General features: G+C 46.1%; 1 protein-coding gene across 1 annotated transcript in view; it reads left to right on the top strand.

Moving 5' to 3' along the window:
• The window catches only part of LOC136659425 (excitatory amino acid transporter 1-like), a 31,643-nt gene extending 23,553 nt beyond the window's left edge, over positions 1–8,090 (top strand). The window contains exon 11 of the mRNA XM_066636589.1: positions 4,442–8,090. Within this exon, the coding sequence (XP_066492686.1) occupies positions 4,442–4,640 (199 nt within the window). The 3' untranslated portion in view covers positions 4,641–8,090. The remainder of the gene's footprint in view (positions 1–4,441) is intronic.
• Positions 8,091–14,595: the final 6,505 nt, after the last annotated feature.

The following is a 14,595-nucleotide window of genomic DNA, read 5'->3' as shown; positions in this document are numbered from 1 at the left end:
GGCTAATGTATGGAGACCACTGTTAGAAAGTGTGATGATGGCTGCTAGCTTAGAGAGCTTTCAAAGGAGGTTGGACAAGTTTATGGAGAAGGAAAGGCTATGTCAACGGATATTAGCCATGATAGGGAAAGAAAACCTCCATGTGCAGAGGTAGTCTACCTCTGCCTACCAGTGGCTAGAGGGAAGATGTCAGGGAAGACTATTACCTTCTTGCCCTGCTTGTGGATTTCCCAGAGTCATCAGGTTGGCCACTATTGAAAACAGGATGCTGGACTAAATGGGCCCACCTCAGCCTCATCCAGCAGAGCTCTTCTTGAATTCTTGTATTCTCTCATAAAGGGTGGTTCTGTCAATGGTGATTAACCATGATGGCTAAGTGGAATCTCCATGTTAACAGAGGCAGCCTGTTATTTAATCCAGTTATTTAATGGGATGTGACAGACGGTTTGGCACAATGAGAGGATGCAGAATTGAGTGTTGGGAGAGTTAGGACAGACAAAAGAAAATATTTTTCTTTTATGGTCTATGGGTGGTCTTGGCGGTGAGTCCCTGGATCTGAAGCTACTACTTTTGAATGCCAGGTCGGTGAATAATAAGACCTGTAACATCCAGGATTTGATTCTGGATGAGAAAGCCGACCTGGTATGCATTACGGAGACCTGGTTGGACGTGGAGGGAGGCGTTAGTCTCTCTGAACTTTGTCCACCAGGCTTCCAGGTGTTGCAGCAGCCAAGATTGCAGGGACGGGGAGGGGGAGTTGCAATGGTCTATCGTGAGTCCATCTCCCTCACCAGGTTCCCTGTCCAGCAGTCTGCTGGGTTCGAGTGCCTGCATGTTGTGTTGAGAGGACCGGACAGGATTGGGATTCTGTTGGTGTACCACCTGCCCTGCTGCCCAACAGTCTCCCTGCCTGAGCTGACTGGGGTGATCTCGGGGGTGGCATTGAAGGCCCCCCGCCTGTTAGTGCTGGGGGACTTCAATGTTCATGCCGAGGCCCCTGCGGTAGGTGCAGCTCAGGATTTCATGGCTGCCATGACAACCATGGGCCTGTCCCAGAAGATCTTGGCCCCGACACATACTGCAGGACACGTGTTGGACCTGGTGTTTACAGCTGGGCACGGGGGCAGTGATCTGGATGTAGAGGAGATCAAGATCACTCCGTTGTCATGGACAGATCACTTCCTGGTAAGGTTTAGGCTGGTTGCGACTTCCTACCTCCGCAGAGGCGGGGGACCGTTTTCTATGGTCCCCCCCCGGAGGCTAATGGATCCTGAAGGTTTCCTGAGGGCTCTGGGGGATTTTCCCACTGCCGAGACTGGCACCTCATCTGAGGCCCTGATTGACCTCTGGAACGGGGAAATGTCCAGGGCAGTGGATGAGATTGCTCCGGAGCGACCTCTGCCACATCGCAGACTCGGAGCGGCTCCTTGGTTTACTGAGGAGCTGCGAATGATGAAGCAGCAGGGCAGGCGTCTAGAGTGACGGTGGCAGAAAACTCGTGATGAATCCGATCGGACAAGGAGTAGAGCTCATTATAGAGCCTACTCCGTGGCGGTGGTAGCAGCGAAGAAATCATTCTTCTCTGCTACCATTGCGTCTGCTGATAGCCGTCCGGCAGAGCTGTTCCGTGTGGTGCGGGGCCTCCTCCATCAGGCCCCGCCAGTGGACCAGGAGGAATACACGGTCAGCCGCTGTGACGTGTTTGCGCAACATTTTGCAGATAAAATCAATCGCATTCGTTACGACTTGGATGCCATATTGACAATGTCTGATGATGTCCCCCTGGCAACTGCTTGTCCAGTGTTGTGGGATTCTTTTCAGCTTGTGCAGCCTGAGGATGTGGACAGACTCCTTTGGAGTGTGAGGCCGTCAGCCTGCCTGTTTGACCCTTTCCCAGCTTGGCTGATAAGAGCTGCCCGGGGTGGACTGGCTGAGTGGACGGGGAGGGTGGTCAGCTCTTCTTTGGGGGAGGGGACGTTGCCACCTGCTTTGAAGAGGGCAGTGATTCTCCCCCTCCTGAAGAAGCCCTCCCTGGATTCCACTGTGTTGAACAACTATCGGCCAGTCTCCAACATCCCGTTTCTGGGCAAGGTAATTGAGCGGGTGGTGGCGTCCCAACTCCAGAGGGTCTTGGATGAAGCGGATTATCTGGATCCTTTTCAATCTGGTTTCAGGCTGGGCTTTGGGACGGAAACTGCCTTGGTCGCCTTGGTGGATGACCTACGCCGGGACTGGACAGGGGGAGTGCATCCCTGTTGGTCCTGCTGGACCTCTCAGCGGCTTTCGATACCATCGACCATGGTATCCTTCTGGGCCGATTAGCCGAGCTGGGAGTTGGAGGCACTGTTTTGCGGTGGTTCCGCTCCTACTTGGAAGGTCGGTCCCAGATGGTGGTGCTGGGGGATGCCTGTTCGACACCCTGGCCCTTGAAGTGCGGGGTGCCGCAGGGTTCAATTCTGTCCCCCATGCTATTTAATATCTACATGAAACCGCTGGGAGAGGTCATCCAGGGGTTTGGAGTGGGGTGTCATCAATACGCTGATGACACCCAGCTTTTTCTCTCCTTTCCTCCAGACCCCAGGGTGGCGGTTGAGGGCCTGGAGCACTGTCTGGAAGCAGTGAGGATCTGGATGGGGGCTAACAAGCTGAAATTAAATCTGGACAAGACAGAGGCTCTCCTGGTTCGGAAATCCTCGATGCAGGTGCTGGATTATCGGCTTGCTCTGAATGGGGTTGCACTCCCTCTGAAGGAGCAGGTCCGCAGCTTGGGGGTCCACCTGGACTCACAGCTGCTCCTGGATTCCCAGGTGGCGGCTGTGGCTAGGGGGGCCTTCGCTCAGCTTCGACTGGTGCACCAGCTGCGTACTTGGATCGTGCAGACCTGGCCATGGTGATCCATGCTACGGTGACATCGAGGTTAGATTATTGTAACACGCTCTATGTGGGGCTGCCCCTGAAGATGGTTCGGAAACTGCAATTAGTGCAGAATGCGGCGGCCCGTGTGGTCACTGGAGCTAGGCGGTTTGACTCTGTCAGCCCGCTTCTCCGGGGGCTACATTGGCTGCCCATTCGTTTCCGGGCCCAATTCAAGGTGCTGGTTTTGACCTTTAAAGCCCTATACTGCTCTGGGCCAGGCTATCTTAGAGATCGCCTACTCCCGTACAATCCGGCTCGTCCTCTCAGGTCATCAGAGAAGGCCTTTTTACAAGTGCCGCCGCCTAAGGAGGTACGTGGGGCGGCGGCAAGAAATAGGGCCTTCTCAGTAGTGGCACCAACGTTGTGGAACTCCCTTCCCCTTGACTTGAGAATGGCTCCCTCTCTGCAGACTTTTCGGCGAGGCCTGAAGACCTTGTTGTTTAATCAAGCCTTCTGATTTCATGGCCTTTTTAACATCTTTTATACATCTTTTAGTTGCTTTTTACAGGCTTGTACTGCTAAGTACTGCTGTTTTATGCTCTTTTATTCTGACTTTTATCTGATTACTGTTTTTATGGGTTCTGCTAATGTGTTTTTTAATGTGTTTTTATCTGTTTGTGAAATTATGTTTTAATCTGTTTTATATGTTGTTAGCCGCCCTGGGTCCCTTTGGGGAGAAGGGCGAGATAGAAATAAAGTTTTTATTATTATTATTATTATTATTATTATTATTATTATTTCTTTACTCAGCGTGTGGTTGGTCTGTGGAACTCCTTGCCACAGGATGTGGTGATGGCATCTGGCCTGGATGCCTTTAAAAGGGGATTGGATGAGTTTCTGGAGGAAAAATCCATTACGGGTTACAAGCCATGATGTGTATGTGCAACCTCCTGATTTTAGAAATGGGCTATGTCAGATGCAAGGGAGGGCACCAGGATGCAGGTCCCTTGTTATCTGGTGTGCTCCCTGGTGCATTAGGTGGGCTGCTGTGAGATACAGGAAGCTGGACTAGATGGGCCTATGTCCTGATCCAGTGGGGCTCTTCCTATGTTATGTTCTTATGTTCAGTTGCTGGGGGAGAGGAAAACAGCAGAGGTCTATTTCCCTGCTGCTTGTGATCTTCCCGGAGTATCTGACTGGCCGCTGTGAGAAGCAAAGTGATGGACTTAGTGGTGGGCTGAAGGAGCACAATCTTTATAAAATAATTATCCAAATTCATAGAGGAAACAAGATAGATGGCTATTGACAATGACAGTTTCATGGAACCTCCTTGTTCAGGGGCAATACACCATAAGGATTAAATGCTAGGGGGACAAACAGCAGGGGAGGGTTGTTGCCTTCATGCCCTGCTTGTGGACTGCCCATTAGGGCATACTACTGAACAATGTTGAAAAAATGTCTAGCTGGACACTTCTTGAATTCACCAAGGAGTACTGTTGTGAGAAAGCTGTTTGGTGCTGGACAAAGCATTCGCGTACAAAACGCCTCCAAGCTTTGACCAGTTGTTGCTCTCTGTCGCTTTCAGGGACCGCCTGAGGACAACCATCAACGTTCTGGGGGATTCTCTAGGTGCTGGCATTGTCGAGCATTTGTCCCGGCATGAGTTGGAGATGCAGGATGCGGAGCTAAGCAACTCTGTCATTGAGGAGAACGAAAAGCCCTATCACCTGATCTACCAGGAGAATGACACCCACAAGCACCTTGGCGGCGAGACAGCAATGTGAGACCAAAGAGGGAAGCGTCATCAGGATTGGATCCATAGAAATGTCGAGACTGTGAAATGCTGGCCGAAGAAACAGCTGCCTGCTGCCCACCCATCCCTTCCCCATGCCTCAGCCCCTCACCCCCCATTTTGGTGCAAATCCATGCCACCAGGAAACAAAAAGCAAATGGAAACTTTTCCTAAGGGAAATTGTGCTGCTCATGGTGACAGTTTGGTATTAACAGAACTGGGTTCAACATCCTGCCCCTTGAATCCCAGCTGATAGTATTCTGCACCAAGAAAGCTCCACATTTCTGTGCCAAGAAAATGTGTGTGTGTTGTGCCAATTAAGACAGAGTCATTTTAATCTTGTGCCAATAACTTTTTTGTTTTATCCAAATTGTGCCCATTTTGGAACACTTTGTAGCACTTGGGGGGGGGGGGGAAACACAACAGAAAAAACCCACAGCTCACTGTACTCCCACACAGAGAGCCACATTTCAGAGAAATGTATAGGTTGTGTTTTATTGGTTATAGGAGAGTAAAAACAATTGTTTTATTTATGAAGACCGTTAAAGTTGAGAATTATGTACAACAAATGTTTGGAAAACAAGGTTTAGCACAAATGGTGACTATATGGCCCATTGGGTGTTGTTGCCATATTGCACAGTTAGTTGTAACTTCTATGAGTATTTTTATTGTTTATTAAATGGTGAGGACTTTGGAAGTCCTGATGGATCAGGTCCAAAGATCTATCTAGTCCAATAACCTGCTTCTAATAGTGGCCAACCAGATGCATCTGAGAAGCTTGCAAATGCTGGACATGACAACAATGTCCCTGCCCTATTTGTCCATGTATCTTGTACTCAGAGGCTGACTGCCTCTGAAAGTGGAAGTTCCATTTAGCCTTTCTGACTAATAGCCATAGAGAGACCTCCTCCGTCTCCTCCAGAAATGTGTCTACTTCTCTTTTAAAACCATCTAAGTTAATAGCCATCACTACTTTGTGGCAATTAATTTCACAAACTCAACTGGTTAAGTGCTTAGAAGTGTCCTGAATCTCCTGCTGATTGGTGCCACTGGGTGACTCAAATCTTAGAAAACACTCCCTACTGTGAATGATTTATAAACTTCGATGATGGTGTCCGTCCTTGATTGCCTTTTGTTCTGAATCAGAAAGCCCAGTGTTTAGTCTGTCCTTGTAGAGAAGATGACACAAAATCCTTGATCAATGGACACACATCTCGCTGAGATCTGCACTAGCATAGTCATTTCACATAAATGAAAGCACAAGGAACACTTCAGCTCCCCCATGTGGGGGTGGGGGGGAGATGAGTGGAGAAAGACTGCAACAGAATACTGAAGAATACTGTATTCAAAGGCGGTCTTCCTCAGGGTACCAGATTCTGGTGACAAACAAAGAATAGTTACTTCCATTGTGGCCTGTTTGGGGAATTCCCAGAAGCATCTGGCTAGCTGCTGTTGGAGACCAGAGTGTACTGGGTGTGTAAAGCAACCGTCTTCCTTCCTTGTTTCCCTCTCACTTTTATACTAAACAGTTACAAAGTGAAAGTCTACAATTGCACAACATTGGAGTGATTACGAAAGGCAGTTCCTTGTTTTTATTTATGAAAGGAATGCTGCAGCAGTCATCTCTTTAAAGAGGGGCTTCATGGCTGAGTGGTGAAGCACATATGCTTTGCATGCAGAAGGTCCCAAATTCAATCCCCAGTTAAAAAGAACCCTGTGAAAGAACCCTGAAAGCTGCTATCAGAGTAGACAAGACTGGATTAGATGGATCAAGGGCCTACAGCAGCTTCATATGCTCATACCCTCCTCCATCTATCTATTTTCCACAAACAGTAATGGTGGAGACTTATTTTGCTCCTGACCACATTCATGGTGCCTTTAACAGCCACGTTCCAGACACAGTCTAACCAGTGAAGCTTTTTTAGCCGCCTTGAGTCCCTTCGGGGAGAAAGGTGGGGTAAAAATAAAATTATTATTATTATTATTATTATTATTATTTTCTCAGAGTGGAATTATTGAGAAAACTGCACTTGCTGGACTCCTGCCTGTTACATTACAGAGGGAGTAGCTGCATATGTCTGGCATTGCCAGGTTTTCCCCAGAAGTGAACATTCCAATCCAGTTCCCTTTGGGTCCAGTCTGGGCCAGATTTTTGCTTTACATAAAAAACAGAAAGCAAGTGATGATCTGGAGGGCGCGGGAAGGAAGGCAATGACTGCCTGTCTCACTGTGCCTTTTAGCTGGTTCCCCAGTATACCTCTCTTTGGGGCTCCACCTTGTTCTCTTTCCTCCGTGGCTGTTACTGGTTGTTGACGGGGGCTGCTGCTGGTGGTGCCTGTGATGAAGTGTGTCACTTGATTGCAAGGCTTCTGTACCATGTGAGTAAATTGAATCTGCTGTAAATTTGCAGCAGCTCAATGCTGCTACTGCTACAGCTTTCTTTACCACTTTGAATATGAGATGCATTTGAGCCTTTTTAAAACTTATTACATTCTGTGTAAAGGAGGCCTTGAATATCTACCAACAAGTATATTCCACAATTTCTAAGAATATTCCAAGGATTTCCTGGAAATCCTTCCCATTGATTTCCAACCACAGTAGTGCATGCATGTGCCCAGCATGGCAAGAGAGACAGGGAACACGTTTTACAAATTCCTTATGATTACTTTGAAGAATTCCAATTTAAACACCAATTTAAGTGTAAAATAGCTTTCCCAGCTCTTTCACTTGAAGTGGTCCAAATTTTATTATCAATCACCCTTGTAACAAAATATTGAGTACAAATGTTGCTTGACAAGCACTGCATAAGCATGTCGGTGCCTTCATTGATTCTAACCAAGTCAACAATTTGTTTAATTTATTTTGATGCCTTTACCCCCCTTTTCTATTATTGATATGCAAATTTGTGAATAATCTGGGTAAAAACCAATCATGCAACACAGAAGTTCAAACAGAACCAATACAATCTCACCATTAAAACGGATAAAACCTTGACAGATCCAAAAGCCGTCAAGAACTTCCTTAGAAGATCCAACATGACAACCATCACAACTGCAGGTCCCCCTGAAACAAATAGGGTCTTAAAAGCCCACCTAACACTAAGAATGTGAAGAAACATAGTGGCTCTCCCCTATGAGGGTATTCTTCTACAATTAAAATCTCTGCCATACCCCCTGCTAACTGGGCTAAGATGAACCATTTATTTGGTGGTTGCCTATGCTTAGTGAGAAATTGTCTATTTATCTTAGCATACTTCCTTTTTTTTGTAGCTGTTTGCTGGTGCCTGCCTTAGGTCTCTTTTTAGATTGTGATCCTCTTTTGGACAGCGAACCTGTTTTTCATTTTGTTTTTCTTTTTTTCCATATAAACCATTTTGAGAACTTTTTGTTATTGTTTCTGTAAAGCAGTATATAAATATTCTAAATAAAAAAAATAATGGCAATGGGCATAGCGCAGAGCCTCTGGTCTCTGAAACCAGTCTTAAAGCTTGGTCAGATTCGCATGGGAACATTACAGGTTAATTGCACAAAGCACTAGAAAATGAATGGGTAACAAATGAAGATATAGGATTGGTGTTACGTGAACTGATCTCAAAGCTCCAGTTAGACTGGCTGTAAGTGGTAACCAGTAAGATCATACTCAGAGGTGTTTGTTTAGTGAGCAGTACAGTAATTTCAGCTGCTCCTGGATTAATACAGCATGTGGTGATGTAATGGTGAATGTTGAAGTGCTGTAGCTCAGCATGACACCCCTCCCAAAGCTATACCCCACTAAGTACAGGTATACAAAACAAACAAACAAAACCAACAACTTTAAACTTCTTTAGATTGCAATCCTAAGCATGCCAGTGAATAAGCCCCATTAAATATAATGAAACCTACTTCTGAGTAAGCATGCTTAGGATTGCACTCTCCTACCACTTCTTCTTTCTTGAGAAAAGAGCATTTTCTTCTCCTGCCACTTATTCCAACTTTGAATCTTGTTATACCTCATTTAAAGATGAAGCATGTTTCTTCCCAAACTCTTGGGATTGGTTGCAACAGTTTAAAACTATAAACATTAAAAAATAGAATTAAAAAACCCTAAATAAATATAAAAGGGATATAAGAAGATCCCTGCTGGATCAGGCCAAAGGCCAGCTAAAGGATCAGGCCAAAGGCTAGTCCAGCTTCCTTTATCTCCTAGTGGCCCACTAGATGACTCAGGAAGCACACAGGATTACAAGACACCTGCATCTTGGTGCCACTCCCTTGCACCTGGCATTCTCCGGTAGCCTACTTCTAAAACCAGGATGTTGCACATACAGGCTTGTAACCTGTGATGGACTTTTCCTCCAGAAATCTGTCCAAACCCCTTTTAAAGGCATCCAGGCCAGATGCCAACACCACATCCTGTAGCAAGGAGTTCAACACACTAATTATATGCTGGGTAAAGAAATATTTTCTTTTGTTTGTCTTAACTCTTCCAACACTCAATTTTAGTGGATTTCCCCTAAAATCCAGTGGTGTTGTGAGAGAGAGAAAAGAACATCCCTCTATCCACCCCCTGCATAATTTTGTATGTCTCAATCATGTCCCACTTTTTCTCTAGAGCAGGGGTGTCCAAACTTTTTGGCAGGAGGACCACATCATCTCTCTGACAAAAATAATTAATTTACACTTAAAATTTGAATAAATTACATAAATGAATATAGAGATGGAACTGTATGAATGAATGAAGGTCTTGCGATAGCTCAAGGCCTATAAAGACCTTGTGCAAAGCAAGGCCAGCCTTTCCTTTGCTACTGCGTCACAGATGTGAAACAGCAAGCAGTGGAAGGAGCCCTCAGCCTGCAGCTTGTGGGAGAGGTCAAACAGTCAGCTCTCGCACTGACAGTAGTTGCGTCAGGCCTGCATGGGCTCCAGCAAATCTTCAGAGGGCCAGAGGCTCATTGGAGACTGGGGGCTCCCTGCAGGCTGGACTGGGGGTCCCCGAGGGCTACAAATGGCTCCTAGGCCAGAGTTTGGGCACTCTCTACTCTAGACCAAAGAGCCCCAAATGCTGTAGCCTTTCCTCATAAGACAGGTGCCCCAGCCCAGTATTCATTTTGGTCATTCTCTTCTGCATCTTTTCCATTTCCACTGAATCTTTATTGAGATGCGAGCAACCAGAACTGGACGCCGAACTTCACATGTGGCCTTACCATCAATTTGTATAATAGCATTATAATATTGGCCTCTCTGTTTCCTGGTTCTCAACCAGTTCCTAATCCATGAGAGAACCTGCCCTCTAATTCCCTAACTGTGGAGTTTTCTCAGTATGGTGAGGGACCGTGTTGAATGCCTTCTGAAAGTCCACATATATAATATCCATGGGTTCTCCCACATCCACATGCCTGCTGACCTTTTCAAAGAATTCTAAAAGGTTTGAGAGGCATGATTTGCCCTTACAGAAGCCATGCTGATTCTCTCTCAGTGAGGCTTGTTCATCTGTGTTTTAAAATTTTATTTTTGATGAAGCATTCCACCATCTTACCTGGAACAAATGTTAGACTGACCGGCTTATAGTTTCCCGGGTCCCCTCTCCTTCTTTTTTTATATATCAGTGTGACATATGCTATCCTCCAATGCTCTGGCACCATGGCCATTTTGAGGAACAAGTTGCATATTTTAGTCAAGAGATCAGCAACTTCATTCTTCAGTTCCTTAATAACTCTTGGGTAGATGCCATCAGGGCCCGGTGACTAACTGATCTTTAATTTGTCAATTAGGTCTGAAACATCTTCTCTTTTAACCTGTAACATGGTCATGTGAACCCAGACCCGGGGGCTGGATCAGGCATTCGTGTGGATCCATTCGCCCAATTAGTGGACCTTTTGGTTCCGCTCGGGCACTGAGCAACATCCTCCTGTTTTGGATGACATGGACACTCTGGGCAGTCGCATCTCCCTGGATGTCCTGTCGCACAGCCTTCTGGGACATTGGGCAGATAACACAACTGCCCACAGCATCCCTGTTCTCTAAAAGCGGAGGATGTTGCACAGTGCCTGAGTGAATGGGGACCACATTCTGGGCACGCAGAAGCTGCAAGTTTGAGCGCTGCTGACCTAAAACAATACAATCCTATGCCCGTTTTCCTGGGAGTAAGTCCCACTGAGCACAGTGGGCCTAACTTCTGAATAAACTTGCGTAGATTGCACTGTTAGAGGCAACCTGCTGGTCAAACGCATGTTGGATACGAAGCAGGCCATCCGGCCTCCCTGTTCCAGCATGGGTTAAGATTGGGCTGCTGATGATTCACCCACCAGCGCTAAAGCCCACCATCTCCATTTTCCTCTGCTGGTGAGGCCACATCATGTCCCTGGCTCTGCGCAGTCCAAGCCCAACTCCCTGACCTTCCTCTTCCATCTCCTGGGGCTCATAGGCTGCAACCTCAGGAATGCATGTAGGTTGGAGGTGAGGCTTGCCACTGCAATCCCACCCCCACCCCATGCAATATTTGCAGTGCATGCACTGAAGGTCTAAGAAAAGCTTCTGTGTACACTGAACACGTGGAGAAGGCAACAAGATCACAGGTCTCTGCATTTCTGCACTTGGCAGCTGTTGGGTATATCCTCCATGCAGGTGCGGTGACCACTATTAGACACTTAACACCTCAAATAGTAATACTTAAAATGTTTATACTGTATCTTTACAAGAACTCTGTAAGGAAAAGTCAGTATTATCCTCCCTTTGTAGACTGTGGGTGATGGCTGAAGTTAGTAGCTAGTCATAGTCATTTTGATGAACTAGTTGTTTGACTGAGAACAGGTGACACCTGCTTACCTGTCTCAGACCCCCTCCCAAGAAAAGAACCTGTAGCAACCATCAATACAGTGTAACGGAGAAGGAGACAGGGAAAGCATGAACTTAAGGGAAAGCATGAACTTAAGGGAAAGCTTAAAAAAATTAACTGCTCTGCTAAATTAACTGCTCTGCTAAAATGTCAAGGTAGTTCTATCAGTTGGCAATGTTTCTTGGCAAACTAACAAAGTGTCTAACTAGCTAACCACAGACACCTGCAAGAGAGGAATTTTAGAAGACAGCACACGTTTTAATTAGAAAAGCAAGCATCCTTGAACAAGTCAAAGTGAGACAAGGCTACTCCCACTTTGAAAGCAAGGAGGGGGTGAGAAGATGAGAGGGACGAAGTGGAAAGTACCAGGGAAACTTCTACTTTTGAAGGCTCTTTGTTTGAATTGCAACTGAAATAGAAAAAGGCACATATAGACAAAGCTAGGACAAGACAGTCTTGCCCCAAATTGTAATTCACATATGGGGACATAGTAGTCATTAGAGTAGTTCTTAAGGAACCAAAAGGTTGCTTGATTTTAGAAAAGACTTAATAAAAGACAGGAAACCTTAGTTTGGCAGAGAGGCTCCACGGGTGTTCAATGTTTGGATTAACACAGGAGAAAGGTATGCCCGATAAGAGAATGGTACCAGGCTGTCCTAATGAGGGATGAGTCAGTTCCGCCAAGAAAATATCTTATGAAGTCGGCCTTCACACCTGTCTTTGTGTTATACTGCTCTCTTTTAATGATGTTACCTGTCAAACAATCTGTATAATTGGATTGATGGATGTGAATAAGGCTCAGCACTGGGTAAATGGAATTGTAGCACCCCCTACTGGTTTTTGAAAACTTTGTAATTCAATATGTTTAAATGCCTAATTTTTCCTTTTATGGAAACCTGTAACCTGAAACATCAGGTGTCTCTAAGGTTATCTACAGCCTATTTAGAGTTTGCACCATCTGTGATGTGGATTTTCAGCAAATAGGAAGTCTAGATTTCAGACAAAGAGCCAAGAATTGTATAAAAAAGTGTCCCACCCCTCTGAAGGGGGCCTTCTGGATTTGAGCTGAGTCTCCCAGAGGCCACAGGCATGCTGAAACAATAAACAGCCTTCATAGCCTTCCACCTCTCAGTGTCTTGCTTATTTGGTCTCAGTGGCACTGGACAGACCCACCCCTATCTACCAAATGGCGCTGCCCTTCTGGGCAGGGTACGGCACAGGAAAAGTAAGCTGTCTTCTACTGAGTCAGACCCTTCATTCATCTCATTCAGTATTTATCTATACTGGCCAGCAGTGTCTCTGGAGTTTGTTTTGGGTGGGGGGGATCGGGCTGTGAGGGTGGGGCTGAGGGATTTCCCAGCTTTATCAGCAAATGCCAGGGATTGAACTTGGAAGCTGCTATGTGCAAAGCAGGTGGTCCACCACTACAGTACCCCCCCATTCCCCAACACTATAATGTTGCTTTGCATGTAAGTGCTGTAAGTTTTTACCAGCCTTCTGAAGAAAACAAACTATTATTTTTCTAGTTGTTACTTTCTAGTGAGTCATAGTGACAGTAGTGACATCAAAGACTGCATTAATCCTTTGTTCATTTAAAGCAGGGGTCTCTAAACTCCGGCCGGGGGCCAGATGCGGCCCGCAGCAAGCCTCTTTCCGGCCCCATGGTAACTTCTTATCCCCTGAAAGCCTCTGGCCCACTCAACAGAACATGACCAGAACTGTGCCTGGAGGGTGTTCTGAGGGCCAGAGAGGTTGAATGAAGGAGCCCATTCATTTATTCATTCATTTATTTACTCATCTCAGTTCCATCTCTAATTTATTTATTTGAATTTTATATTTAATTTTTTTCTGTCCCTCTACACCATGTCAGATATTTGATGCGGCCCTCTAGCCAAAAAATTTGGAGACCCCTGGTTTAAAGAATATAGAACACTTGGTTCTTTTTTCACCAATAGAGAGCAGATTCAGGTACTGCAAACTGGGGTAGGTTGGTGATGGCAATAATCTGCTGCCAATAAAAAGTCTATGATAGCTTTGGTGAGGTTGTGGCTAGACATAAAGCAACCACACAATGCAACAGTCAATCGGTGTGATCTGCATATTTAGGGATAATGCATAACTTTTCCGAGTGGTAAAGACCAGAAGTGATTGTGAGGAGCTCCAGAAGGATCTCTCCAGACTGGCAGAATGGGCAGCAAAATGGCAGATGCGCTTCAATGTCAGTAAGTGTAAAGTCATGCACATTGGGGCAAAAAATCAAAACTTTAGATATAGGCTGATGGGTTCTGAGCTGTCTGTGACAGATCAGGAGAGAGATCTTGGGGTGGTGGTGGACAGGTCGATGAAAGTGTTGACCCAATGTGCGGCGGCAGTGAAGAAGGCCAATTCTATGCTTGGGATCATTAGGAAGGGTATTGAGAACAAAACGGCTAGTATTATAATGCCGTTGTACAAATCTATGGTAAGGCCACACCTGGAGTATTGTGTCCAGTTCTGGTCGCCGCATCTCAAAAAAGACATAGTGGAAATGGAAAAGGTGCAAAAGAGAGCGACTAAGATGATTACGGGGCTGGGGCACCTTCCTTATGAGGAAAGGCTACGGCTTTTGGGCCTCTTCAGCCTAGAAAAGAGACGCTTGAGGGGGGACATGATTGAGACATACAAAATTATGCAGGGGATGGACAGAGTGGATAGAGAGATGCTCTTTACACTCTCACATAATACCAGAACCAGGGGACATCCATTAAAATTGAGTGTTGGGCGGGTTAGGACAGACAAAAGAAAATATTTCTTTACTCAGCGTGTGGTCGGTCTGTGGAACTCCTTGCCACAGGATGTGGTGCTGGCGTCTAGCCTAGACGCCTTTAAAAGGGGATTGGACAAGTTTCTGGAGGAAAAATCCATTATGGGGTACAAGCCATGATGTGTATGCTCAACCTCCTGATTTTAGAAATGGGTTAAGTCAGAATGCCAGATGCAGGGGAGGGCACCAGGATGAGGTCTCTTGTTATCTGGTGTGCTCCCTGGGGCATTTGGTAGGCCGCTGTGAGATACAGGAAGCTGGACTAGATGGGCCTATGGCCTGATCCAGTGGGGCTGTTCTTATGTTCTTATAATATGCAAAATATGTTGCC

This window comes from Tiliqua scincoides, chromosome 8 (genome assembly GCF_035046505.1).
Source record: "Tiliqua scincoides isolate rTilSci1 chromosome 8, rTilSci1.hap2, whole genome shotgun sequence".
In the NCBI taxonomy this organism is placed as follows: Eukaryota; Metazoa; Chordata; class Lepidosauria; order Squamata; family Scincidae; genus Tiliqua; species Tiliqua scincoides.
Note: the sequence above shows the minus strand (reverse complement) of the source record. Positions and strands in the feature narration are given on the sequence as shown.